The 27,588-nt window shown below is 41.2% G+C and overlaps 1 protein-coding gene across 2 annotated transcripts; it reads left to right on the forward strand.

Moving 5' to 3' along the window:
• Nucleotides 1–9,539: 9,539 nt before the first annotated feature.
• On the forward strand, nucleotides 9,540–26,233 carry LOC106855985 (1-acylglycerol-3-phosphate O-acyltransferase Pnpla3-like). 2 transcript variants are annotated; one of them, XM_014881046.2, is made up of 9 exons: nucleotides 9,540–9,780; nucleotides 14,490–14,722; nucleotides 15,080–15,145; nucleotides 17,776–17,985; nucleotides 19,034–19,094; nucleotides 21,204–21,422; nucleotides 21,752–21,884; nucleotides 23,057–23,173; nucleotides 24,030–26,233. In XM_014881046.2, the coding sequence occupies exons 1-9, from the start codon at nucleotides 9,594–9,596 to the stop codon at nucleotides 24,319–24,321; spliced, it is 1,518 nt and encodes a 505-aa protein (XP_014736532.2). In that variant the 5' UTR covers nucleotides 9,540–9,593; the 3' UTR covers nucleotides 24,322–26,233. The 2 variants fall into 2 exon arrangements, with proteins under 2 accessions (XP_014736532.2, XP_088020925.1); XM_088164799.1 differs by lacking the exon at nucleotides 9,540–9,780 and adding an exon at nucleotides 12,540–12,657.
• The last annotated feature ends 1,355 nt before the right edge of the window (nucleotides 26,234–27,588 follow it).

Here is a 27,588-nt window from a genome sequence, read left to right on the forward strand (position 1 = left end):
TATAAATTTTATACTGGTTTTCTCACTGGAAAACATCACTGAAGTAAACGGGAACCACTCCAAATAAAAGTATTATTCAAGTAGAACAGTTTACTGGTTTTGAAAACAAATTCACCAGCACATTTGAAAAGTGAATACAATAGTTTTCAGCAGCTGAAGATCTGCACCTGGCAATTATTTTTAAATGTTAATACCAGTAGATAGGGACTGTGACCAACTCCCACCTTGTCACCCAGCCCAGAGCACTGACTGGCATGTCCAGTCTTTCCTTGGATGGGGACTCAGCCTCACTGAGCACTCCCTTCCAATGCCTGAGCACCCTTTCCATGACAAAATTCCTCCTGATGTCCAACCTGAACCTCCCCTGGCCCAGCTTGAGGCTGTTTCCTCTCATCCTGTCCCTGTTCCCTGGGAGCAGAGCCTGACCCCCCCAGCTGTCCCCTCCTGTCAGGGAGTTGTGCAGAGCCAGAAGGTTCCCCCTGAGCCTCCTTTTCTCCAGGCTGAGCCCCTTTCCCAGCTCCCTCAGCCCCTCCTGCTGCTCCAGCCCCTTCCCCAGCTCCGTTCCCTTCCCTGGACACGCTCCAGCCCCTCGGTGTCTTTCTTGTGCTGAGGTTCCCAGCAGTGCCCCAGGATCTGAGGGGTGGCCCCAGCAGTGCCAGCACAGGGGACAGTCCCTGCCCTGGCCCTGCTGCCACCCCATGGCTGGCACAGCCCAGGTGCCATTGGCCTCTTGTCCCCCTGGGCACACCTGGGCTCATGTCCAGCCGCTGTCCCCAGCACCCCCAGGGCCTTTCCCAGCTTTCCAGCCCCTGTGCCCCAGCCTGGAGCTGCAGGGCTCGCTGTGACCCAAGGCAGGACCGGGCCCTTGGCCTTGTTGCCCCTCAGAGCACTGGGCTGGCCATGGGTCCAGCCTGCCCAGATCCCTCTGCAGAGCCCTCATAACCTCGTTAAACTTGTTAGGATTCCTGGTTAACTGAGGAGTTGAACAGGTTATTGGTTTCTGCTGCACTGATCATTTTCCTGCTAAAAAATTGGATCGTATCTACCTGAAAATGAAACCAATCAATCTAGGTGAGAATTAGACCAACCAAAGGAGTTGAGTATTGTTGCCTTCCCCATTTCATCAGCTCTCTTGAAACACTTGGTCCCTTGGCATAAAGTTTAGCTAGTGTTAAGGCTGTGTTTAAATTTCCTGTGCAACATTTGGGAAGAATGGTGAATTCTTCAAAATTCCCAGCAGCCAGGGCCTTGCACAAGTGGCTGCCTACATAATTCACAGGAGGATAAGGAGAACAGATGTTTACTTTGAGCCAATGAGAGATGCACAGCTTACATGTCTTCCTCACTGGACTTATATAACATATAAAATAACATCCTTCCTCTACAAAGAAAGAGAAAAAAACTCTCTATTCCTGTCACTCAGGACAACTCCTGGAACACAGTGGTGAAACTGTGGCCAGCTCTAATGACTTCAGCCACTCTCCACAAGCTGTATGCTGGCATAGCTGCTCCAAACTTCCACCTCCACAAAGAGGAACTTTGGACACTTTTTGGGAAAAGACAGGCTTCCTAAATTGTCTCTTCTTTCTCTCCTCACAATTTTTTGGAAGCCTGGTGGCTACAGAATGAATTTAGTGTGACGGGCCAACACCTTCACAACACAGGGGTACCTTTCACTAAGTCCCTAAACCTGCAGTACATCTGAGTGAGCAGAAAGGTTCCTAAATGCTGTGCAGCACACAGGGACATCACCCCTGCTGAGGCTGCCCCCCCTCCTACCTCAGGTCCCCTCTGCTACGTGCCAGGAAATGACTTTCCCCAGGTCACCTGGCTTACATAAGCCCTAAGGAAGCTTTTCCATGCTGAGGCCACGGGTGGTTTGCTGTTCAGCAGTAGAAAGCTTTAAGTAGACAAACACAGAAGGAAACAGAGTGGAAAAAAGTTATTTCCTGGCACTGCAGCTCCTCCTCCCAGTCCACTGTGCTCGTATGAGCACAGCCAAGGGTGGCAGAGGGCTGGCACTGACTGCCTAGGTTGGTATTGTTGCCCCAAAACTCACTAGACTGCCTTGCTTTCCAGGACAAACTGCATGAGTCCTTGTGGCACTTCTGAAGTTACTGTCCCTTTTGTGGCATCATTGTGTGGTTCTATCAACCAGCCTGTGGTTTGGTTTAGCCATCTGCAAGGTGCAACGGGCTTCGTACAGCTTCCTTCCCTTCTCCAACTGGAAGCAAAGACACCCCAGGAATTTCAAATCCCTTTATTTATTTAAAGAATCAGGAGAACCAGGACTACTCTAACAGAGGCCTATATTTATGCACAGCCCGTATGTTTACATCCCACCCACACCCTCTGTTGACAACATCTTCACCTATGTTCAGCTCCATAATCTCCGCTCTAGAATTTCTTAACACATTTCCAAATGTTAAGAAGGTGCTAATGCACGCTAAGCAGCTTACTGGTCTCTGTTTACACAAACAACCATTTTCTTTTATTATAAATGTTAGTTTCATACTTCACACATGAGCTTCTCTCTCTGAGGGGTGCTGAATGGAGGACCAGCTGTTTCTCTGCAGAATGAGAATTCTGTAAAGAGGTGAATATAAAATCATCCTGTGCATTTCCTGGCTAATGGATCACTGTGTGCAAAACAAGATTCAAGCGCATCACAACTCTTGGGAAATACTCTGCTGGAGAAAGTGTACATATGTGTACATAATGTACATATCTGGATCTAGAATAATTCCCTAAATATTATTGGTCTTAGACTTGGGAGGACAAACACCTAGTCTTTAGGACAATTATAGGTTTAAAGTCTTTTCATAGGTCAAGGCCAAAAGTAATTAATAAAAAACAAGGTTGCAAGTCAGCACTGGGCATGGTCATTGTTGTTTCTCATTAGCAGGATGTATAATGCTGCATGGGATCTTTTGCAAGAAACTGTTGCAACATGCATACCAGGCCACAAAGTCATGAAACAAAAATAAAGTGAAAATATTTTTTAAAAAATGGGCCACGTTCCTGTGAAACAGTATCTGGACCATGTTCATGTGAAATAGTTCTAGGCTATTTGTTCCATAGAGTTTTGAAATTATGAAGAGTAAAGGCAATGGCTTTTGATATCAGACCTGAGAAGCAAATTTTAGCTCTCAGGATTTTTCTGTTTGGCTTTGAGAAGGAATAACAGCTCGCACCAAGGAATTCAAGATATGAAAATTCTTTGCTTCTCCTACCTGAACCAGTTACACTGATTTCCAGCCACCCTCGGATATGAAAATGTGCTGAGTGCTGGAGGCTTTTTCCAATAAATTGACAAAGCAAGCTTGTGATGCCAGCACTCAGTCACTGTTGTCATTCCTTTAGCATAAGTGGAAGCTCTTGATGATCACTGTTTGTTACATCCACTGAGCTTAAGCAGACCCTGGCCAGTGATGCCCAGCATGTGCCCCTTGTATGGTGCTCTTCTCTGCCTGCTGTCACAGCATGTTCTTGAGAGAGACCTGTTTGCAAACAAGTTGGCCAAAGGCAAATGTGCTCTGTATGTTTTTTTTTAGTTACCATATCCTTTGGATTATCCTTTCTAAATTTGCTTTACTGTGTTTCTCCCTCCCACATCACCCAGAGGAAGAAAGGGCTGGCAGCAGAATTTGCATTTCAACAGCCAGAGTTTTTAGGGCATGGGATGCAACTGGATCAGAGAACCTCCCCTACATTTTAAGGTTCAGCAACAGTCACAAAATGGTTTGCACAACTAAACTGCAAGCCAGGTAGTAGCACACTAACTACTAAGGACAAAGCAACCAGAGGAAGTACTTCCAGTACAGCTTCCAAAATGAAGATCCCTGTTTTGTAAGAGCATACAGCTTGAAACAGGACCTGTAAAGAGACTTTTTCAAAAGCTAGACCTACAACCCCTACGCTTCAGCCACAGAGAGCACAGGGATCTGTCTCTACAGAATTACTTAGTGTTGGATCCTAACAAAAGGTATGTGAAATAGATGCTTGGTTTTTGATTTTCTTTTCCTTTGGAAAAGATCATGGCAGAAACGTATGGAAAATACCAGAGGTTGCTTTATCTATCTGGTTTTAGGTTTTGTACACTGCCCTTTTCCTACAGATCTTCACAGCTGATTTCCCTTTGCCCAGACTGGAGTCTGTTAGTCTATAGTCACAACTGCAAGTCAGATAAAAGACCTCTTAGCTTAGTTCAAAGGGTTATGCTGTGAAGTTTGGAATCTGCACTAAAACTGCTCAAACTGTCATCATCTACTGTCTCAGACATGTACAAAACAATTTTTGAGCTCATACTCTCAAGTTTCTTCATCTTTACTACACACAAAAATAATTACTTAGAAATAGTCACCAGAATCTTAACCCGAACTCCCAAATCCGTACTCAAATGTCAGAAGATCAGGCCCAAGGGAAAAACAGGTCAGCAGCTTTCATTAAAGCAACCTCTTGCCAAAGTAACCTGAGAGTAGCTAACCTGGGACCTTTGCAAGCTTAATGGGCCATAAGACATGCAAAGAGAAAAAGATCCCCACCAAGTGCCTGAGTCTTTGCTGGTCCATATGGTTTGAACAGACCTGGAAGCCAATAATGGAACAGGAAGGATGCTTGTGCCAACTGTACTTTCTCTGTGAGGTTTACAACAGAGTGTAGTGAGGGGATTTCAGTTGATGTTGCAAACAGACTAAAAACTACTGAACCTTATCTGAGCAGGACGATTTCAATGTCCTTTCTTTGTCCCTGCTCCCCAGTATAGAGCCCTGCCAGTGGTGGGTGTGCATGTGGGGCCTTGGCACCAGGCATGAATTCCTTGTCCAGGTTATGGTCTGTATTTGTCCTCAGCTTACCTCCCTCTGTAACTCAACACTTCTCCATTCCTGCCCTGTGGTTCCTCATGCATTTTAAAGAGGAAAAGCTGTTTAACAGTCCCCTGGCCACTGATCCAGTAGAATTTCTCTTATTTTATTCAGCCCTGGTAGGATGATCCCATAAAAGGAGTAGAATTAATACCTGTTATTGATTATAATTTCTGTGACAAATTAACATCTTCAGAGGAACATAAACGGCAGTTACCTGAATAACAAAGGCAGCAGAGCTCATAACCTTTCTCCCCTGCATGCACTGAAACAAGAGAAGAAAACTTGCAGCATCCCACATAAGAGATCTTAAAAGGGGTGTGTAGAGCAATCCCTTGGTTTTGCTTTTTGAATTCTTTTAGGCAGAGGAGAGCAAGGCTTTCTATCATGAGCCAAGGCTGCATTACTCACCAAAGGCACCTAAACTTTGCCAACAAATGCTTTGTGTTTCTGCAGAAAATTTTCACAGCAGAGTATTCCCAAAAAGGTGTTAAGCAGAGAGGAGGCTTTGATATTTTTAGATTAGGTAGATGATCACTTGACAAGGTCACTTGGCAAGGACACACACATGACAGACTGCCCTGGCAGTCCTGGACTCTAGAAATTCTAACAGGTACTTTGTTATCCTTCTGGAGAAGTTCTAAGCTGTAGATCTGTGTAGCACTCAGTAAATCAGACTTCCCCTCCAACTTTGAAACTAGACTTGCTGAGTGATACTAGCCCAACTTCATTACTGTATCCCTTTCCACCTCCTCTATAAAAAAGGATATTGTGATACACCAATCTATTTTAAAATGCTTTATTAATGAATCCCTGAAAGAAAATAAAAATAATAAAAAAATCATAGAAAATATTTACTGTTTCCAAGCAGGGCTTAGCAATAACTTCTTGGACCTCTTTCTCTCTCCAATGACAGAAATTGTTGTCAGATTTACACAGCTGGCTGAGATCTTAGACCTGATAATTTGTAATCTGCCCAATACTGCTTGTCACCTCATGCTGGTGCTCTATCCTGTGTGGTTCCTTTTCCTATAAGTTATGTGACTTAAATGGTACTTTTCTTCTAAGGAGTTAAAGGCACCTTATAAGTACAACATCAGTTTCTCTCTTTTTCCATGAAATGTTCTATTTAGTCCACATCCTAGGAAAATGGCATACCTGTATCACAATTAACATAGCTGCTAAATGGAAAGGATGAAGGGTGATTAAATGACAAACAGAAGGTGTGCCTGTTGAATTTATGTGCCAGACTTTGGGTTGGGTCAGTGTCTTCTTACAGAAGTTTGTAAGCTACATACAAGTTTCCTGGTAGATTGTAACCCCACTGAAATATACTTGATTTTCCTCACAATACCCTTCAGGCCTTACTTCATATTCCTGAAATCTTACTTTATATTTCTGAAATTAAGGGAGAAATATTACGGCCTTGATTCAATGAAAGATTTAAGACGTGTCTACAACACAGATTGCAGCATATACTACATGGAGTGATACTTGATAAAAACAGGACTCGATACTTGTCAACAATATTTGATATCAACTATAAACTTGATCAAAAACTTGATATAAATCTCAAAACTGCACTTTATACAATTGCAGTAGGGTTGCTAATACTTGTGAAAAAGTTTTATCACCTTTCTTGGATGGGATCCATCCTGTTGTTATGCACCTCAGCTCAAATTTTTTTGTTTGCTGCCTTTTTTTTTTTTTTTTTTTAGTGAGATGTTATTTATTACGCTAGAGATGATGTAGTGCAGAAATTGCACCATCTATTAGAAGCAGCCCAAGAAGACACAGATACTGAAAAAGGCTGGGCATATGTGGGACACCAGTGTTGGGAACAAATTTGGTATTGTGTACTGGGTGAATTGCAATACATTTAAAAACATTGATGTAAGCTGAGATATAGAAGGACCTGGATTTACCAGTTCATCACAGTACAAGTAATCAGGATCTATGATTCAGCTCCCCTAGCAAGGATTGTGTAGAGCTCCAGGGAAGCCCCATCTGAAGGACCAGTTGCTTTACTGGTTGGGGAGCATTTGTAGCACCTGTGTCATGATAGGAAGCCAGAGGAGCTCAGCTACCTGAGTGTAACAGAATGGGGGATAAAGAGAATAAAACTCAGCACTCTTACCATTGTCAGTGTTATATAGGAGATATTAACGTCAAAGGACCCAAAGCAGAGGAGCAGATGGTTATGAACTGGCCATTTTACAGGAGAAATAAGACTCCTCCTGACTATTCGGGAAATGTGGTTCAGGAACAGCCTTCTAGTGACAGTTTAGGGATTAAAAAAATATTTTCAAACAGAATTGATGCCTACCAGCAAAACTGAGCTTAGCCCTGAAAAAGCTATTGATGTGATAATGCTCTGAAAATCCCCTGCTTGCCTGCCATTTAATTGGCTCTGTCAGATTTCTGGAGATGTCCAGAAATGTCCCTCCGTGAACACCTCAGTGTCCATTTTCCAAAACATGGGTTAAGAAATGGTATTCTCCCACACTTAAGGTCTGAGTAAATAGCATGAGAGCACACATGAAGTGAATACAAAATACAGCACAGCTGGGCCTTTCCTTGAGAAGAGAATGGAAAAGTTACAGGAGTCACAATCACATTTTTAGTGAAGGAAGACTCTTCTAGGGAGTGTGAGATTGGTTTCATCTCTCTTTTCAGCTTCTTCCTCCCCTGTGAACTGAAAAGGGGTTCAATCTCACACCTTCCTTTTCCCTAAATAATGGGAAGCACCTTAAAGACAGGCATTACTGGGATTAGGACTCTCCCTGCTCTGCTCATTGAAATGATGAATGGATGAAGCTGAATGGCCCAACAAGACAGAAGTAAGAGCTAACTTAGAAGTGGGAAATCTGGAAATACAGCCCAGTGCTTGTGGTCCTTTCTTAGAGGCAGAATTACAGCTTCAAGTCCACTCAGACTGAAAAAGAGCTTGAATTCTGCTCTCGTCATGGCACGACTTTCTTTCTATAAATGAAAGGTCTCATGACATTATCTCTCCTAGGTGTATTTGGAAAGCATGAACTCCTCTTGGACTCTTCTGAGGTGTTATAACATCCAATTTTTACAATGCAATGCTGCATGCCGGTAGCTAAAGAGGATTTCTGCAGTCCTGAGTGAGGCAATTAAATCCTGGAGGATTTCAGACATGCTGTTCTCTGTTTTGTTCTCATAGTCGAGCTCTGGGGAGCTCCCTGCTGGGCAAAGTAATTGTGAATTCCCTTCTGACCTACTCATTTGCAGAGTGAACCTAATGGGAACTCAGGGATTTGTGGTGGCAGAGTCACATACAAATGCCAGTTCTAACACAACTTTAGAGGAAACCTGCCTCTTTTACAGGGAGCTAAGCCCTACCTGGATATGTTCAGACGCATTTAAGAGAATTTGAGCAGAAAATTATTTAGAACATATCTGTAGCCTCCAATGCAGCACTACACTGAAATATCTGAACTGTTGTTTAGGAAAATAAGCCTGCAGAGCTAAAAGCATGAGGTCTTCAGTGTCTTAAAGATTATGAGAGCTCCAGAAGTCCACTAGTACCTGACACTTAGCTGTGATGCATCAGTCAGCTGGCACTACAGAAATTCTACCAGATGATGCTGTTCTAGACTTCAGACGGCATTCAGCTGCTTTGCTTTAACTTCTTTCTGTAAAATGCTGGTAGAACATGAATACAGAATTTTTTGCAGATTGAAATTGCAACCTGAAAGCAGATTATTCTATCATCTTCCCGTTATAAAACTAGTGTTATTATCATCATGAATTTTCTTCAAGTTTCAGGAGTATTAAACAGAGAAGATCATGCAATATGAATGTTTGCAGTGGATTCCTTTGAGCCGTGGATAATCGGGGTGATTGCTAAGCCCGCACCTCCCACGGCCCGCACGGGCTGGGGAGCGGTGCCGCCTCCCGCTGCCCGCCGTGCCTGGCACATCCCAAATCCCTTCCTTTAGTACCTGCGGATCACAGGGCGCGATCTGCCCGGCCGGCTGCCGGCACCTCAGCTCACCGACCCGGACCCACTGTGCCTCACTGATCCCAAATACAGTGTGTCTCATTGACCCCGAATACAGTGTGCCTCACTGATCCCAGACCCCACTAAACCTCACTGACCCCAAACCCACTGCGCCTCACTGACCCCAAATACACTGCGCCTCACTGACCCCAAATCCCACTGCACCGCACGGACCCCAAATCCCACTGCGCCTGATCCCAAACTCCATTGTGCCTCACTGACCCCAAATCCCACTGACCCCAGACTCGACCGCGCTCCGCATGGCTTTGAAAGCGCGGTGGGCGCGCCGCGCCCCTCCGGACCGCTCCGCTCGGGGCGGAGACTGGGAGACAGGCGGGGCTGGGGGACGGGCGGAGGCTGCCCGAGCCAAGGGGTCCGGAGGGTCCGCGGGGACCGAATGGAACGAGCGACGCGGAGCGCGGGGCTCGGGACTCGGGGCTCTCTCTCTGGGCGCAGATCGCACCCGCGGGAGCGCGCCCTGCCCAGGGCGGGGACGCGAGGGGGCGGGGTCTCATTTGCATGTGCCCTCTGTTTGGCTGCGGCGCCTTGTGCCACCGATCGGCGGCGCGGGATTGGCTGCGGCGCGGCCGGCGGCGGGGGCGCGGCCCCGTGTAACGCGCAGGGCGACCGCGCCGAGCGCGCTCAGTCGCCGGGCAGCGGCCGCCGCCACCGGAGCGCTCCTGTCCCCACCGGCGACCATGCTGGACCGCGAGGGCGGCTGGAGCGTGTCCTTCGCCGGCTGCGGCTTCCTGGGAGTCTACCACATCGGCGCCGCCACCTGCCTGCAGGAGCGCGCCCCGCACGTCATCCGCGACGCGCGGCACATCTACGGCGCCTCGGCCGGGGCGCTGGCCGGCGCCGTCCTCGTCGGGGGCGGCTCTCTGGGTCAGCGGCGGGGCCGGGGGGAGCGGAGCGGGGCGAGGCGGGCCCCAGGGAAGGGGCAGGGGTAGGTGCGGCGGGCAGGATGCGGACCCGGGGAGCGCTCGGGCCGCGGGGTTCTTTGGGCCGGGCCGGGCCGGGCCGGCTCCGATTCTCTGCTTCTCTTCCCCCTCAAACGAGTGCCCGTGGGTAGAATGAAATCCGAGCGGGGCCCGTGGCGCAGGGAATGGCGTTTTGGCGATGCCCGCTCCGGTTCCCGCACTCGCGTAGCCGAAATGTCGGAGCTCCTGCCGTGCGGGTCCCTGTGAGGGGCTGCTCCCACCGCCGCTGTCCAAAGTCCGGGAATTACCTGGGAGAGCGGGAGGCGGCCGAGCCCCAACACTCTCCATCGGCTGTAAACAAAGTGTTTGCGCTGCGTTGGGAAATAGAGCATCTCCCTGCACGTGAGAGGTGCCCGATAGCTTTATCTTGCTTCCTCCAAAGCTGCTCCTTTCTGGGCTAAGGCTAGGAGAGTTAAGGTCAGGGCTTAGGTTAGCTTTAACGCGCTTTTCCTCTCTAATCTAGGCACGCTGTATGTTGCCAAGGTCGCTTAGGTGTATGATTAGAAACAGTGGATTGATTAAAATCGCTGATTTGAATTGTCGTTTGAACAATAGAGGGAATCTTTGTGCCGGATTAAAGATGTTAGTTTGAAACTGAATGTAGTGTGCTTTGTGAAATACACACTTATTTTCTAGCAGAAAGAAAAATACGCCTTACTTTTACCTATTTAGGGCTCATGAATATATGTTTTTCTAATAAATTAAATTTGATACAAGCTATCAAAAAATCAAGGTGTTCAGGATAGCGACTGGATTGCAGTTTAAAAAACTGTATGAAATATCTGGAAATCTGAAAGTGGTTTTCTCTTTATACCAAAGAAATCCGCTGAGTAACACTTGTCTAGTTCATGACTCCACACTGATTGTTTTTGCTAGAAGCACCCTTGACTGCTTTAGAACTAGAGGATTTTGTAAATTCAGATCTCATCTTAGAAGAGGAGGAGAACAGTGAGTACCTCTTTTGAATTTGGAGAGGTCTGTGGGCTTTGCTTTTAAATTTCTGAGGAAAAAATCCACTGACTAAAAGAAGCAGAAATTCTCTCTAAGTACAGAAGAGTAATGCTTGTCCCTAGTGCTTTAGTCCCTACTGAGCTCTGGCACACAAGCTTAATTTCTTCAAAGCTTTAGCAGTAAATTTGTGCTTCTTAATTTAATTTTGCTATAATGTCCAAACATGACACACTTGAGTTATTATGAGCCTGCTACCAGTTTTTAAAACAAATCATGTTTTTCCTTAATAGCTGGTGTTTTTAGAACATGCCCAGGTTGAAGTCTTAAGTCATTGTAAATGATTTGAGAAGAAAGTTGTCTTAAATATTTGAAGCACTCTTAAGCCCAGAAAATGTATACTGTTTATTTGAAAGTATGAGTTAATAACAGCTTTTTAAATGGTTTAGCACTTTAATAATTAGGAGTTGTAGATTTCAGTTATTACCAATCTAATTTGCCAACTGAGATTTTTGATTTTCTCTAACTAATAGAATATGTATGTGGTCACTGTCCAAGGTAGTAGATTCCATGGGCATGTGTTTCTACTGGGAAAAAAAAAAGAAAATAAAAGGCATCACTTGGGAATGTTGGAAGACAATTCAAAGCCACGTTCTAAAATCTGTGAATTGCTGTAAATTGACAAAACTAACAAGGTAATTCCCATGGTAATTCTCTGAGTTTGTAGCTGTGGTATTTTGTGAGCTTGTGTGAAAGCAGAGGATGGTAAATAATCTCTAAAGAAACACTGTTTTACAGTGATAGGATATGTTTTGTGAGTTTGTATTGTATGCCTCTCTTACTCTGATCTGCTTTAATGTGCAGTATTTGTGGTTCCTGCAGCTGGAGGTGTTTTTATCACAGTTGCATTTTAATGTGGTTAGACAGAACCCAGCTCTTCCCAGAGGTGAGCAGAAGGCACAAGCTGGAACGTGGTAAATTCCGATGAGGTGTAAGGAAAAGACAGTTGCTATGAGTGTGGTAAAATAATAGAACAGGTTCCCAGAGGGGTTGGGGGATCCCCACACTTGGAAATATTTGGGGCTTGGCAGGACCCAGCCCTGAACTGGTCTGTGTGCTGGTACACACAACACAGGGTGTGCAAATCTGTGAGCAGGGGTTGTGGCTGGAATTGAAGAGCATTTTTCATTTCTTACAGCCTTGTAGCCAGGTGTTTTAAGTGAAGGGTTTTCTCTTTGATTCAGATTATCTGCTGCATAGGTGGGGACTCTGTGGAACTTCAAATGTGGATAAATACAATTATTAGCCATTGAATGGGGAAGAAAAATATACTTGTATAGACTGACAAAGAGGTTTCTCTCATTAAATTTGGGGGAGTTTGGGAAGCTTAGCCATGAGTGTTGTTTTGAGGATGCAGTGCATTCCAGGATATTCTAAACTGGAATGTTCAAGTTGCATTCCTTGGATGTCCTGGAGATCCTGGTGTTTTGATGGTGTTTTGATGGTGCTGTGATCATCCATTCCAGTGGGGCACTTAAAGAGAACAGGTTTAGTGGAGGCTGCAAATATAATGTCAGGTTTTACTCTGTGGGGTAAACTTCTCAGGCTTTTTTCTGTGAAACAAATGAGGAGTTAACAAACAGTTAAAAATAGGAATGCGGAACTAGAACAAGAAGCAGTTCACATTTATTAGGAAGATTAATTTCATTAGCTTTCTGTGTTTCAAAAATAAAACAGATGGACCAAGACCTGCCTAAAATCCCAGTTTGACTTGAGCTGTAGCCTTAAGTCCCTTTTGGAGAAGTTCCTGTGTTGGAATACACCAGTCTAAGAGGTAACTGTATTTTATTCCTGTTGGAAAAGGAAAGGAGAAGGAAAAGAAGTTGGACTACTTTGAAGTCTGTTGAATTAATAACAAAAAGCTTTGTAAATTTTCAGTGTCTTAATATCACATACTCTTAAATAGAACTTTGCTTTTTTTGGTTTTTTTTTCCTTGAGTTGGAGCCCTTGCTGGGTTTAAAATAGGTTACAATAAACAAAATACGTCCGGTTTTTTTTGTCCTTTTTTTTCCTATGAACTACTTCAAGCATAGAAATTATTGTATGTGGAGTTGATAGGGAACTGCTAAATTAAATTGCATGTATTTGTTTGCTGTTGGTTTGTATCTTAGAACAGGCAAGTGACTTGCTTGGTGCATAAGCTTTCAAAACTGTATTTATATTGGAAAAGGTAATTATTTGATATGCACCAAAACGGCTCTTCCTGGCCAGAGTTCTGATAGTTCAGTATCTCAGACTCCTGAAACACAGCTATTTTTAGAAAGTTTAGAAGATTGAGCATTGCTAAATATAATTAAAAAAAAAAAAGGGAGTTGGTAATGAATATCTGGATACAGGGAAAATTAAACTCCCTGCCTGATTCTGCTTTTGGAAATAACTTCCTCACTTGTCAGAATGACTTGTGCAATTTTTTTATTTGCACGTAAAATATGTTTTACTAAGATAAACATATATTTGACCATGAACAGTGAGCTGTGGCTAAATTGTTTGCTGTCTTCTGGGGTGGGAGGTGGCATCAGGCTACTGGTGTCAATGGATTTATGGCCCAAGATTTTGCTCTGTGAGGATGGAATGAAAAAGTGGCAAAAACAGAGTGTCTGATACCTGGGATTTTTTAGAGATGCTCTTTTGGACATAGACTCCTGGTTGAGAATGATAATGTTTAGTAATTGCTATTTGAGAGGGGGATAACATTGTAGAAAGGTAATATTTTTGGAAATTAATCTAAGCTCAAAGGCTTAAGCAGAGTTGTTGCCAGTGCAGTCCTCAAATTTACCTGATAAATTGAATTTTACCTGTAAGTTCAAGTATGTAAGTTCTGTAAATATTTTTAGAAGACCTTGTAGCCTATCACTCAGGTTGATAAGGTGTTACTTTGACCTTACCCCCCTCTCCTCTACCAAACTGACAAGCAATTTCTTCAAAGTATGCCCTAGAGAAATGTGACATTCTAAGTTCAAACAAAACTTTTCAAGTGGATGAGCTACTCTTCTTCCTGTGACTGAATGTTGAAAGGATTTTAGTGTTCTTCAGGAATAGTCTTGTCTTCTGTAGTTGTTTGAAGTTCCTAAACGTAGATTTAATTGGAGACAAGATTACTATGTGTCTGTTACTGTAAAAATGCACCTATTTAGGTGGAGATCTGTGTGGTATATTATGAATCTCCTCCACATTCCTTTCCCACTGCTTTCCAAACTTCCCTCCTGGCATTCCTACCAGATCACACTTCATGCTCCCTTTAGTGTGTTTATGTATCAATGAAGAGAAATGGTGCCCTGAAGCCTTAAGTTTGGTTCATCTTTATTTTTTCCCTCCATTTCTGGAATAAACAATTCCTGATGCAAGTGTCTTGTATGGGCATTTTATCTTAATGACATATAAGTAGCTTAGTCCTCACCAGGAGATCTTTTTGAAAGTTTAAAGTGATTTTTTTGTCTCTCAGAAAACTCCTAAACTCTTTAAACGAGTTAGACAGTTACTTACTCTGTTAAAAAGCTCTTGCATTTTCATTCTAGCAGTAAGAGACAAGCTGGAGCTCTAGATCTGCTTTTAGTCCAAGTGTGGGTTGTGTTTCTGCTGTTAAATGCAATGCGTTTTCTTTCCAGCTCAGGCTTGTGCAGATGTTCTGGCATTAGCCAAAGAAGCCAGAAAGCGAAATCTTGGTCCTCTTCATCCTTCCTTTAATGTGATAAAGATAATAAGAGATGGGCTGATGAGAAATCTTCCAGAGAACACACACCAGTTGTCATCAGGCAGACTGTGTATTTCACTAACCAGAGTATCAGATGGCAAAAATGCCTTGATATCTAATTTCAATTCTAAAGAAGAAGTTATACAGGTATGTTTCTTTTTGGCAACTTTTAGAAACTTCTATAATCCTAGGTTGCTTTAACATTGCCTTTTGGGTTTCTCCTTTAAGCATTTCAAGTATTGTTACTCTGACAGCGTTTTAAAGAGGAATTCAAACTTTTTTACACCAGATTCACATACTGGTTTTCCCAGTCAATGTGTCTGTGAACTGTTTTAGGGAGGAGGTGCAAGGGATCAGTCATAAAAAAGGGTAAACGCCTTAAAAGTGCAGTGGATCTAATAAAACTATAGTCTTCATGAATAAGAATTTATTTTATCAAGAGAAATGTTTATGTCAATAATGGAACAGTTAACATTTAATTTTTATGGTCTCATTTTCTTACAGGCTTTAATCTGTAGTTCATTTGTCCCTATTTACTGTGGCCTCATTCCACCATCATTTAGAGGTGTGGTAAGTCTCTCTTGTTAAAATCTAAAACTAATTCTAGCTATTCTGAAAATATTAAGAATGCATGTAGGGTTTTTTGTTATCCTACTGTAAAATAAATACCTTCAGCATAGCTTCTAGTTGTGTAGCTGTAACCACTTTCCAAAAAATGAAAGGAACACTGAATGTGTAGAAGATCTGAGTATTTTAACACATACATATTATCTCTCTATCTGTCCTCTTCATTAAAAGAAGAAAAAGTTGATATAAGATAATGAGTATGTAACCTATGGATAAACATGTATTGAAGGAAGTGATGCTCTTTCACCTGCACAAATTTACAGGAAGAGTCACCTACAATTGTTCAAGAAAATATCTTGTAATATAATCTATATCTTTGTGTTCTGGCTATAGGGAGATCTGCCTTAAACTGGATTAAAGTTCTTTGTTCACTTAGGTGCAAACAGCTTTCTAATGCCCTCTGGCATTTGTATTCGGTGTAAGAAAGTTTACTTTTTGGAGGTAAAATATCACTATTAGTATGTTCTGTTGTTTCCCTGGAACTGCTGGTTACAATGCCTCTTAATACTTCATGGCTGCACTGAGCTCTCTAAAATCCCCTGTTAAAGAGACAAAAACTGCAGGAAAGTTGCCATGGTTTGTTGCAGGTGTTATAATTACAGGTCTGCAAGCAGATCTGCATTTCAAATCAAGGCAGTGACATCGGTGGCTTTTTGTTACCCTGTTCTATTCACTTGCATTTGCTTTCCTTCCAACTGTGGTGCTCCTTGCACAAGGAGAAGGGAAGGAAGAAAGAAAACTTTAAAGGTCTTTAGCAGTGGTTGTGTACACACTGTTCTCAAAGCAATTTTCAAGTATTACAAGGTCAAGAATAGACGTGAAATGTATTTTTTTTTCTTCATGCCAAAATTAAAACAAAAGTGATTTGTATTGTACTGTATTGGGATTTTCCTTATCTGTACTTCTAAACCTTGTATGTCTCCTTAAACTCTTCCAGATTAAAGGTGTTATGAAAACAGGACGTTGGACTGAATCCAAGGTTTAGGTAGATCCGGGCTAATCTGGCTGTTCAGTTCTTGTCACCAGACAACAATGTTATTTTAAAAGGCTTAGTTCAGAGTACAAAAACATACAAATAATGCTTTATTTGGCCATTTTTTGAGGAAAGAAAGGCATCATTCTATTCTTTTAATCTTTGCAATTATTTTGATATGATTTTAATGCTTAGGAGGCATTTTTGGATGTAACTTTGTAAGCATACCAGTTACACATGCTTGGCATGACTCCTTATAGGCTTCAGCAAAATAGAATGTCAAAAATGTAAACTTTGGAGCATCTTGCTGTTTACTGCTTGGCATTCCTGCCTGTATACTGTAAAACAAAGGCTTAAGGATAACATTTAAGAGGTGTATGTAACTGCCAATTCAAAAGCTTTTGGGTGTGGTGGCTTTTGTTTGTTTTTTATTTACTCCTTTCAAACACAGCAGTGGTTTTAGATTTTAAAAATGACTTGGAGGAACAGCTGAGCAGATACTCCAAATCATGAAAATCATTTCGATCAGTAGAACAGTGACTCAGATACGCACTTCCACCTTTCAATAATTTCATGAAAAGGGTCCTCCTTTGCCAGACCTGTTGTATTTTTATTTATGTCACAAAGGACTTGGGGACTTCGCTTATACTCTAATGATTGCATTACACATCTGAAGTTTGGCAGGAGCTGCATGCTGCTGGGTCCAGAGGGTATCCTGGGAAGCTGACAGGCCATGAGCTGCCCTCTTCATAATTCCTAATGTGTTTCTCAGAATGGTCAGGGCCTGAGTATCAGGGCAGCTGAAACTGATAATCCAGGTTGCTCTTGCTCAAATCACTGCTCTGTTACATTTGTTTGACAAGGACCTACAGTTTAGGTTTGCTGCCTTTTAGGAAGGAGGGAAATGCAGGCTCTGAAGCAGCAAAGCTGGTGGTGTGAGAACAAAGCAGTTCCCTGTGACCCACTGGAGGGCTGGCTGCTGTGAGTGAGTGGAGGGGCTGTCTTCAGCCACTGCAGCTGCTGCACTAGACAGTAATTACCCCAAAACAGAGCACTTTGGGGCTTGGGTCTTAAAATGTCTGAGGTGGTGATGCATTAAAACTACAGAAATGGGTGACTGAGTGTGAAGGAGACAAAAGCATAACCTGGAACTTGAATACAAAGCACAATACATGTCTGTGACTTGGCAAAGTTTCTGAAGCACTGTCCATTTTTAGTCATCCTTTCCTTATGCCCAAATATTTTTTGATGCTTTTCTGTCAAATTCTAGTTATGAAGAGTACTTTTAAGTTAGAATGGTTTAGTATCTTGAATCTTGAACTTTGAAGTGTGGAGCTGCTTTTCTCTGCGCATTGTGTGGGATTATCATCTTTAAAAAAACATACAGAAAAATCCCAAATGGAATATTCTTGCGCTGCCTATGGAGCTATAGGTAGGAATGTTTATTGGCATTAGAGAACTGATCATGCCACTCAAAATGTTTAGCTTGGGAGCACCAGGCTTAAGTTAGAGCCTTAATTTCTGTTTCATTCTTGTGTGGGGCACTCTGCAGGTCAGACATTGCCAGCCCTTGATGTGCTGTTTCTGTTCCTTTCTGTAGCGCTATGTGGACGGAGGAATCAGTGACAACTTGCCTAACTATGAGTGTAAGAACACCATCACAGTGTCCCCTTTTGCTGGGGAGTGTGACATCTGTCCCAAAGGGAAGTCAGCCAATTTCCATGAGATGAATGTGACCAACACCAGCATTCAGTTCAGCCTGGGCAACCTTTACCGCTTGACACAAGCGCTCTTTCCACCTGAACCCAAGGTCAGCCCCTGCCTTCCTTTGCTTCATCTCTCCATATGAAAGCTTTTGCAGAAAGCTGCAGTGTCTAAGCATTTCATCCAGTCACACAAACTTCTCTGGTGGTGTATATTGTTTCTATTTTTTCATGTTTTGTCTACATCCTCCTTGGTTTAGTCTCTCTCAGGCTAAAAATGCATATCCTGCTACTGGCTTTCAGTATTTATTTGGGAATTATCACAGGATTCTATCATAAAATCAACGCTAGGAAATTAACAACTGTCAGCTTGTAGTACTTTCATGTTTACCTGCTAAGAAATTAGAAGAAGTTCTCAAGTTTCATGGTTTTGCAAAGGTCTTAATTAATAATTGGCACAGGCAAGTTGCCTTTAAACTTTGCTCATTACTGTTAGTTGTAGATCTGAAGATGGAAATGCTCTTGAATTGCTGTTGTGGAAGTTGGAAAAATTAAAAAGTAAAACCAGACCTTTTCAAATGGCTTGGGATATAGTACAGCAAAGAAGCAATTTTCTGACTGCTGCAGATATATTTTAACTGAGCTTTTTGACCACTTCAAGACAAATTTTTAATTTATTTTTTTTTACCAGTATCCCTGTGTAGTTGAGCTGGTATTGCATCTAGTAAAAGATACTTTCATAGGGAAGATAAGTCTGAGCCTGAGCATCAGAATTGCACAGCTAATTTTTCAAAGCTTTGGGAAGTGAGAAGCATTAGGAGGGAAGGAAGGGAATTGGCACACTCCAAACACCCTGTTTCATTGCTGCTAGCAGCTTCTGAAGGGCTAAACAAGGAAACAAGAGGGAAGTCTTCCAACTCTTTGAATGCCATCATTCAGTGCATTAGCTGAAAGATAAGTTAATGTACATGATCATGTATTCATCATCACAGTAGGCGTATTAACCTGAATCTGTTACATTCCAGCAATTGTTAAGGTGATTTTTTTCTTGCAAGAGTTGCAAGGTAGATGAAAGTGGCTTTTCATTCTGCAAACTGTTGATCTGAAGTTGAAACTCCTTTTTATTTGTCTGACTCATTTACTCTGTATTTGCAGGTACTTGGAGAAATCTGTGAGCAGGGATATTTGGATGCTCTTAAATTCTTGAAGGAGAATGGTATGTTAAACTTTCAGATAATTATTGATTATATGGTCTTAACCTGAGTTTAAAAAACAAACAAAAAAGCCCCAGATCAAAACAAACAAAAAGGGTGAGAGAGTTGTGTGTAGCTAAGAAGGGGGTTGGTCTTAGAGAGTTTTGGAGGGATCATGATAATTTCATCCTTGTAGAAATGCCATAGTTACAGTTTTCCTGAGGTGAACTGTGCTACACAAGAATTGAACTTTTGGAGTTCTGTCAAATCTGTGTGAAGTAAATGTTAAGTGAAATTTCCAAAGAATTCCAGTTCTAGGCAAATGATACTATAACTTGACTTTGTCCTAATTGTGCAGGATGGGACTAGGCTACTGCTTCCCACTCCTCTGAAACCTTCTATTCCCTCCACTCTGCTTTCATCCAAGTGATTTTCTGGTAGTCCAGAAGTGGGAGCTGGCTAATAACAATAAAAACTCAGTCACAGACAAACCCTATGTGAGATAAGGCTTTAGAAGATGACAGCTGATAGTGGAACAGTAGTTGACACCCAGATAGGTTTAGGAAGAAGAATTACAAGTTCTGCTACTCTACTCCAAGAATTCTAATAACATGCTTTATATTGATAAATATTATTGCTCTGCAAGCTTTGAGACAAACAAGTTGAAAACAGTAACTTGATACTAGGATGAAGTTAATAATGTGTTAAATGTGTCTAGGCCCTGTAGCCTTTGGATGCAGAAGCAAATTGGTACTGGGTCAGAGGAATGGAAATGGGACTTTTGCACTATTACAGATAGTACCAGCTGCAGGATGTAATGCAGTCATTGGATGTACTCTGCTGATGCCTGGTTACTGAATATTCAAGTTGTCTTGAAACAATTCACTGAAGAGCCTCACAGTTCTGCTTAAGAGCTTGATTTTCCTGTAATGTTATTATTATGTATTATTATTATTTTTTAATGAGAGAGTCTTGCTTTATAGCTTTTACTAGGTGATTAAAAAGCACAAGCTCTACAAAGACCCTCTGGTTTGTGGTTGTCTGTGCTGAGCTGGGTTCTGTTGCTGTCCTGCATCCACACCGTCTGCAAGTTTCCATCTGACACTGATATCTGACATTCCTTGCAGTTCTTCCTTGGTCTCTCTGCCTCATGTCCTCTCTGTATTGCACTATTGTCCTCCTTTTCACACTGCTAATCCTGTGATCAACTTTGTTTTTATTCTGTCACAGGGTTGTTTTTCATCAAGCTTAATCAATGATAATTATAACCTTTCAATGTCATTCATTATGCATCACCTTTCTTATTAAGTTATTTCAGCTGTAGGAATTAATTCCCCCCTTCCATCTGTGACACTTCGAATATTTTCCTTTGCTAAATTCACTGTATATTCTTTTGACATTTGTCTTTCACTAGTACTTGCAAGTAAGATATAGGTTCTCTTGTATGCAGGTATTGATTCTAGTCAAATTTGGTAGTTTTTTTCCATATGTAATTTTATAATGATTTTCTAGAAACCTAGTGTCAATATACTTCTTGTGTTTTTCTCTTTGTACTCATGATCTAGTGCTTGTTTCTAAGGTAGTTATCAGTGCTATTTCTTAATTGGCACCAGTTTTGCAATGTAATCCATGTTGATTTAGATCTGTACTTTGGATTAAAAAATATTGTAACCTGTTGGTTTCCTCTTCAACCCTGTTGTAGCAACACCTCAAAGTACTCATGTGACACCTGCCATGTCAAATTTCCCATATAGCTGATGAATATTTAGATATTTTTTTTCAAATACATGTTAAATCAGTTTTCCTCCTCTCCTCTAAATCCTTTGCTTTCTTGCAGGAAAACAACTTCGGTAAATGACTGTATGTTTCCAGGGCAGTTTCACTTAATTGTTCACTTTTTTCCTTTTCTTTAGAACCTGTTTTAAAGTAAGACCTAAACCTTCAGAAGAGCCATGACTGTGATTAAACATTTGTGGGATCCTAAGAGCCAGGTGCAATTGAGAATTCTCATGGGGTAGATGATGATGTTCCCTCAGGACAGGTCTTTGTTCAGACACACAGACCTCAGGTGCTGTGTAGATACTCAGGAGACCTGTGGATCAAACCTAAGTGAAAGCTGTTGACTCTTTCAGGTATTCTAAATGACTCCATTTATATCCACTTGTCCTTCACAAAAAGAAACCCTCATGAGGCTGCACAGCAACACATTGACCATGTGAAGAAAAGAAAATTGACAGAAAATAACAGAGTAGAAACCTTGAAAATGACCAGCTTAAATGACCAGCTAAAGCAAAATCCATGGCCTTTGGAGAAGAGCATATTTGAGAGTCTCCCTCCCAGACTTCGTAAAGGTGCATGCTTCAGGCTGTTTCCTATAACTCTGAGTGGCAGACTTTGGATTTTTTTTTTTTTTTTTTTTTTTACATTAATTCTTAGATCTATTGCTTAGAAGTTTTGGATAGTGTGTTTTGTTCCTGTGGCATGAGTCTGTGTTCCTATATTTTAAAATATCATAGAGAAAGTTTATGGTAAGAGTTCCCAGATATTAATTATTTCATTTTCTAACTGAGCCTTATTCAGTGACTTGATAATGTTCACTGGATATTACGAAACTCTTGAGAAAATTACTGAAGCTGCTTTCAGATAGTGTAACATCTTTTCCCTAATAATTCTTCTTCAGCACTGCAGGAAGCTTGTAAAGAACAGAATGGATTCTATGCTCAGTTCTCTAAACTCTTCCCCATGAGGGTGATATCCTACCTGATGCTGCCATACACACTCCCAGTGGAGTCTGCTTACTCGGTTGCTTTACGGTAAGGAACTTGTAAAGAACTCTTTTAGCACTATCATCATTTTGGAAATGTACTCATTGAGAGATTATTCAGTGTGGGAGGCATTCTGGGACTCTATAATTCAAGTGGTAACTGTCAAAAGACCCATTATTTCTCTCTATGTGATGCATCCAAGGCTTTGGATAAATAAGCAATGCCTATATAAAACATTCATATTACTAATAGTTACCTTATAATTGCTCAAAAGAAGCACCCTTAGTTGTGCTTTCCAGGAGTACATTCTTCATTGCTATATTCTGCAGGGGTATCTGAACTCTATCCACATCCTTCTTGTGCTTCTTTTTGAAGTCAGGAGTAAAATCCACTGTTTACTCACCATATAAATTCTCTTACCAGTTTGTTTGTGTTGATTGAAAGTTGTGCTCTTGAAGCAGGGCTTAATTTGATAAGTTTCAATTCTTGTCAAGGAGAAGTTGTACTGAATGAATGCACCATGAATCCTAAGCCTTGTGCTTGCTTAAGGAAATTCCAGTCCTTGAGCAGCAGATGTTATGACTGTCTTTAGAAAATCTTGAAAAATCAATTCCGGTAATCAAACCATATTATTATTATTAAATCATAGAATTCCAGTGAAATATTTTGTTTCTGTGCCACTGAATGTGGCACTTCTGTGCCATTTTTGGTGAATGGGGAGGCAGCAAGTTTCCCCAGATTTCTCTGTAGGGTTTTCCTCCTTGTCCTACTCTGATGTAACTGACTCCTGTCAAGGGTATCATAAGGAAAAAAAAGTACATTTGGGACATTGTTCTTGTTTTGCCTTCTCTTTGTTCTTCCATTGTGCTTTTGTTTTGTTCTTCCTTCCTCTTCCAGCTTGCTTTAAACTGAGCAGAAAGTTCCTACCACAAAGGTCTTGGAGACAGGACTATTTTGCAGGATTCCTGTGCAGGGTGTGGAATGCACACACTGGTCAGCCACTCAGAGATGCAGTGATTTGTGCTGCCCCTTTTTGTAGCTTGTGGAAGAGACAAGAGAGGGGTAGATGGGAATTCAGGGAGGTTGGGAAGAAATGGACACCTTGGTTAGAGGAGTTGATTTGGAGAGAAAAAACTGTTTTGAATGTGTGACAGGGTGCGTAAATATAACTCTGATTAAATTCCCTGCTTATAAAATCTGTGTTTTGGTTTTGCCTGCAGGTTGGTGAACTGGTTTCCTGACATGCCTGCTGACATTCGGTGGATGCAGGAGCAGCTTTTTCGGATTGCTGCCACAGTTTATGCCCAGGCTAAAAGCAAGCTGTTCTGTACAGCCAGGTGAAGTGATGCTGCATGCAAATGATGCACTTTTAGAAATTCTCGTTTTGAAATCAGTTAAAGCCTTTTCTTAAATAACAATAGTTGGCTTTGAGGCATCTCTCTGAGCAAAAATGTAGTTCTTGGTATATATTTGCTATTCATCCTGCTGTCCTCTACTCAGTTATTTGATAGCATATGTAATCCAGTGTCTTTTCATTCTTTTCTTAATATTTCTGATTACTTTCCACAATAAATTTGGGGATTGTCACCTTCCCACTCTTACCCTTATTTGGCAGTTTCTCATACTCCAGACTTACCAATTCTGAGTCTCTTCATTTGAGACAGGCTTTGGGAAGACATAGAATCACAAGTTTGTCTCTAAGAGGAGTTTTTAAGTCATTGCATCATGATTAAACACAAACACTGTTTTTCTTCTTGTGGAAAAGCAGCTCAAGCAGTATTGAAGTGTCTTCGTATGGCAAGCTGAGGTATTTTTGTTTGTGAGAAGGATTGTGGCATGTTGTCTTTTTGTTGGGTTTTTGTTGGGTTTTTCTTGTTTGAGTTTGGTTTTATTTCAGCAAAAGGACTGCAAGAGAAAAAGAGAAAACTTCTTAAAAAGTAGCTGTTCTTGGATAAAACTTCAGTTTCCTGTTTCTCAGATTGGAAAAGGCTAACCTGGTGATTCAGGTGCTAGTTTAGAGTGTAGACAAGTTCTGTTCCAGTAGTTCAGGTCGGTGATAACAAGCTGATCGTAAAGTGGAATGCAGAGATGACCTTCAGGAAAGTGAACAACTGTATTTGCTACTTGTAAACATGACAAAAATACCACTGAAACACTAATAATCTCCTTTTTTCCTTCCTTCTCTTTAAACAGGAAAGATGATTATATATCACTAAGAAAATGTCAGACTGTCCCATCTACTGTGGAATTTCGTTCTTCATACTGCCACCTCAAAGTGCCTCACTCTGCTGCACACATTGAGAGCTGGCTCTGGGAATCTTCATGTTTCATGCACTCAGCTATAAAAAATGATCCTGGTGATATCCAGGAGCACTCAGACTTAAAGTCCTATCCTAATTTCCTCCCAAACCCTGATGAGTCTGCGTTGGAAATAGATGTTGACTCTTCCTCAGAGACAAGTTTCCAAACTGCTCCAGAGTATTAATTGGGAAGTCATTCTACAGTTACAAAAACTGAAATTTGGCAGAAAAAAATAAAACTTAGGCTAGGGGTCATTTTGTTGCCAATAAGTCTTGGGAAATTACTTGTTTACAGCTTCCTGACAAATCTGCCTTGGGAATTTTACTGTTTTAAGGATTATAAAAACAGTGGCTGCTATACTAAGTAACAGATTATAGCTCTGTCGAAGCACCAGCTCAATCAACTGTACTAAGACTTGTAGCTAAACAGTGTCTCTCTGGAAATAAATCTTTTTAAAAATTTCTTTCAACATAAATACAAATTCTGTAAACAGATTGTTAGGCAAACAAGCATCGATAAGAGAACATTTTTAAAAATGTGTTTCTTAGCAATATTACGTGTTAGGATTACTTTTGTAGCACTTAAATGAAATTGGACTTTTACTCCCTTAAGAGGAATACACAAGTGAGTTTCTTAGTGGCCTCCAGTGTCCGTTTGCCTTATATTTAAACATAGTGTTGTGTTTATGGAATGTTGTCTGGACAAGATACTGTAGGAACAGTATTATTTGAGGTTGTTGTATGTATTCTGCAATTCCTATTACCTTTCCTCTGTGTCTCTTTCCTCTTGAAATACTTCAGGTGAAAATGATGTGAGAAATGGGGCACCTCCCCTGAAATGTAAACAAGTACAGTTTCAGCGATTTCAGAGAACTTTTTTTTTGGAACTTAATATAAATCAACTTAATACTTGATCAAGTATTGAAAAGTAGGTAAAACAGTGACTGTGGTTAGTAGCAAACAGTTTGTGAAGATGTTAAACTTTACAGAAGATGTTAACAAAAATCAGTGTATAGCAAGTGGTGAATGATGTTTAGGTTGTCTCTGTAATTGTTGCCCGATCATTTTTTTATTTTTTTCCCCTCTAGTTCCTCAGATTTTTCTTTCCTTCTGTCACTTCCCTGTTGCTAAAGGAAGAAAAAGAAAGGTGCCCCTCCTGTCTCAGTGAGGTAGGATAACCCAAAGGATGTTTCCCAAGCAAAAGTGTAAGGCTTGGTAGAAGTATCAATATTCAGGGAGGTCTGCAGAGGTCTCAAATAATAGATTGAAAATTTAGCCAAATCATACCTCTATTGAGAGCTGGCAGCTTAAACCATTTCCACTACAAAGGTTCTGCATGATTTTAGCAAAGACAATGCTTTAGTGCATGAGGGCATCTGGGAAAGAAAGTGATTTTAGGATTATTTACTGTTCTAGTGGCTTATGAGGTCTTGTACAATTTTTAAGTAGAAAGAAACAATAATGACTTTAAAGTTGATTTGCTCATGTGTTTGGGTGGAGCATGTGACCTTGGGAAGCTTCTTATTCAAGAGAGGGAATTCTGTGGGAATTCCCAGGGAAGAGCTGCTTCAGGACCTCTTGTCCAGGGAAAGGGGTTGGATTGGGATGCTCAGGAGCTGGGACATGGGAGTGTGAGCTTTGGGCAAAATGCAGCCCTTGAACTGGGCCTCCCTTTCAATCAGTCTCTCAGCTGTGATTTCCCTAAGCTTGGAGTGCTGCATTTTACAATATTCAAATGGATTTTAGGTTGGGGAGGAAGTACTGAGCTCTCTATTTCTGTACTCACAAAGCTGGTGCTACTTTACTCTTCTGTTAATTTCTTGGGTGTATATATCATCAGACTTGCAAAAAAACCTTGGAATTGTTACTCTAACTACAATTAAAATATACAAGATCTGTTTTAAATTGTCTTCATTCATTAGTTTACCAGTTTGTGTTAGAAATGAAGCAGGAATGCCAAGTTCTGCTTCTGGACTTTGGAATACTTGTATTAAGTACATTTAAATCAACTAACCACTTTTTCTGTTGGGCACAAGCTCCCATTTACTCTTTTTTTTTTGTTTTGTTTTCAAATTAAAAACACAATCTCTTCTGTTACCATGGTCTCTGAGCTTTCTTGAGTGTTGTTCGCCCTAGTGCAAGTTAAATCAGAATGTGTTGATATCATTGATGGTTCTGAGGTGTTTTTTTTTTTTAAAGTACTACTTTGAAGTTTGGGAGATGCTTGTTCATACTCCAGCTGGACTTGAATGTCACCTCAATTTAAAGTTTTATGGGATTTTTGTCTTTTTTTTAGGTTTTTATTTCGGTTTTGATGGGATTTTTTTGTCTTCTGCAGTTACTTTACAAATACCTTGTTGCATTTAAACAAATAAAACCCAGAGAAAGTTGGGTCTGAAGGGAGAAAACGAAGGGTGCATTGTTTCTGAGCTAAAATTAACTTAGCAGATAACTAAATATGAATAATAACCCATTAAATAATTTGTTCTATGAATAATAGAAGATACACTAAAATATTTATTTATCTTTAATAGAGTTATTTGAAAACATATAAACTATATCGGTAATGTAAAGCATAACTAATATATAACTATATGACCTATAAATCTATAGTATAATTTAATATATAAATCAATAATCTATAAAAAATGAAATGTGGAAATATCTAGAGAAAATTTAATGTACCATAATAGTAGTAATATAGTAATTATTATCACAATATCATCAACTTTAAGCAATTTACAACATGAGCTTTCAATTGAGAGTGCTTAATCTGATTCCCTGGGTTTGGGGTGAAACAAACGCGTGAGTTCGGGGTGAATCCATGGGTTAAAGGTGAGACAAACACAGGGATTTGGGGTGAATCCTGTGGGTTAGGGGTGAGACAAACGCATGGATTTGGGCTGAGTTCCCCGGGTTTAGGGTGAATCCCCCGGGTTTGGGGTAAATCCCCCTGGTTTCCGCTTGTCAGGAAAATTAATCCACAAACACCCGAGGTTTATGTCCAAAAAGGAGACAGAGGAGTCCTTTTTGCTTTATTCGAATAAAGGGAGAGGCCATGGGTCATTCCCCTGGGATCTCTCAAATTTTCGGAGGACGCAGCCTCCTTTTTATCCTATTTTCCCGGCCGCATTTCCCTCTCTCTTTCCCCATGGGCTGAGGTACTTGAGAGGCACAGACTTCCCGGAACGCCTGATACCTGAAATTCCCCTCTAATGTATAACCCTCCCTTTTAATTTTTAATTCTTATAGAATTCATAGTTTTCCCCCCGTTGCTTCTTTCATCTTTCGATATCCAATTTCATTTATCAGCAGCCCTACAGTTTGTTTGTAAAGGCACATATCTTTTTCCATTCATCAATCAGTGGAATCCATTCCATTGTTTCTTTTATCTCTCAGTGCTAGACGAGCAGATCCACAGCTCATTTATAAAGACAAATTCAACATTCCTC

The sequence above is a fragment of the Sturnus vulgaris genome, chromosome 5, assembly GCF_052056855.1.
Source record: "Sturnus vulgaris isolate bStuVul1 chromosome 5, bStuVul1.hap1, whole genome shotgun sequence".
Lineage (NCBI taxonomy): Eukaryota > Metazoa > Chordata > Aves > Passeriformes > Sturnidae > Sturnus > Sturnus vulgaris.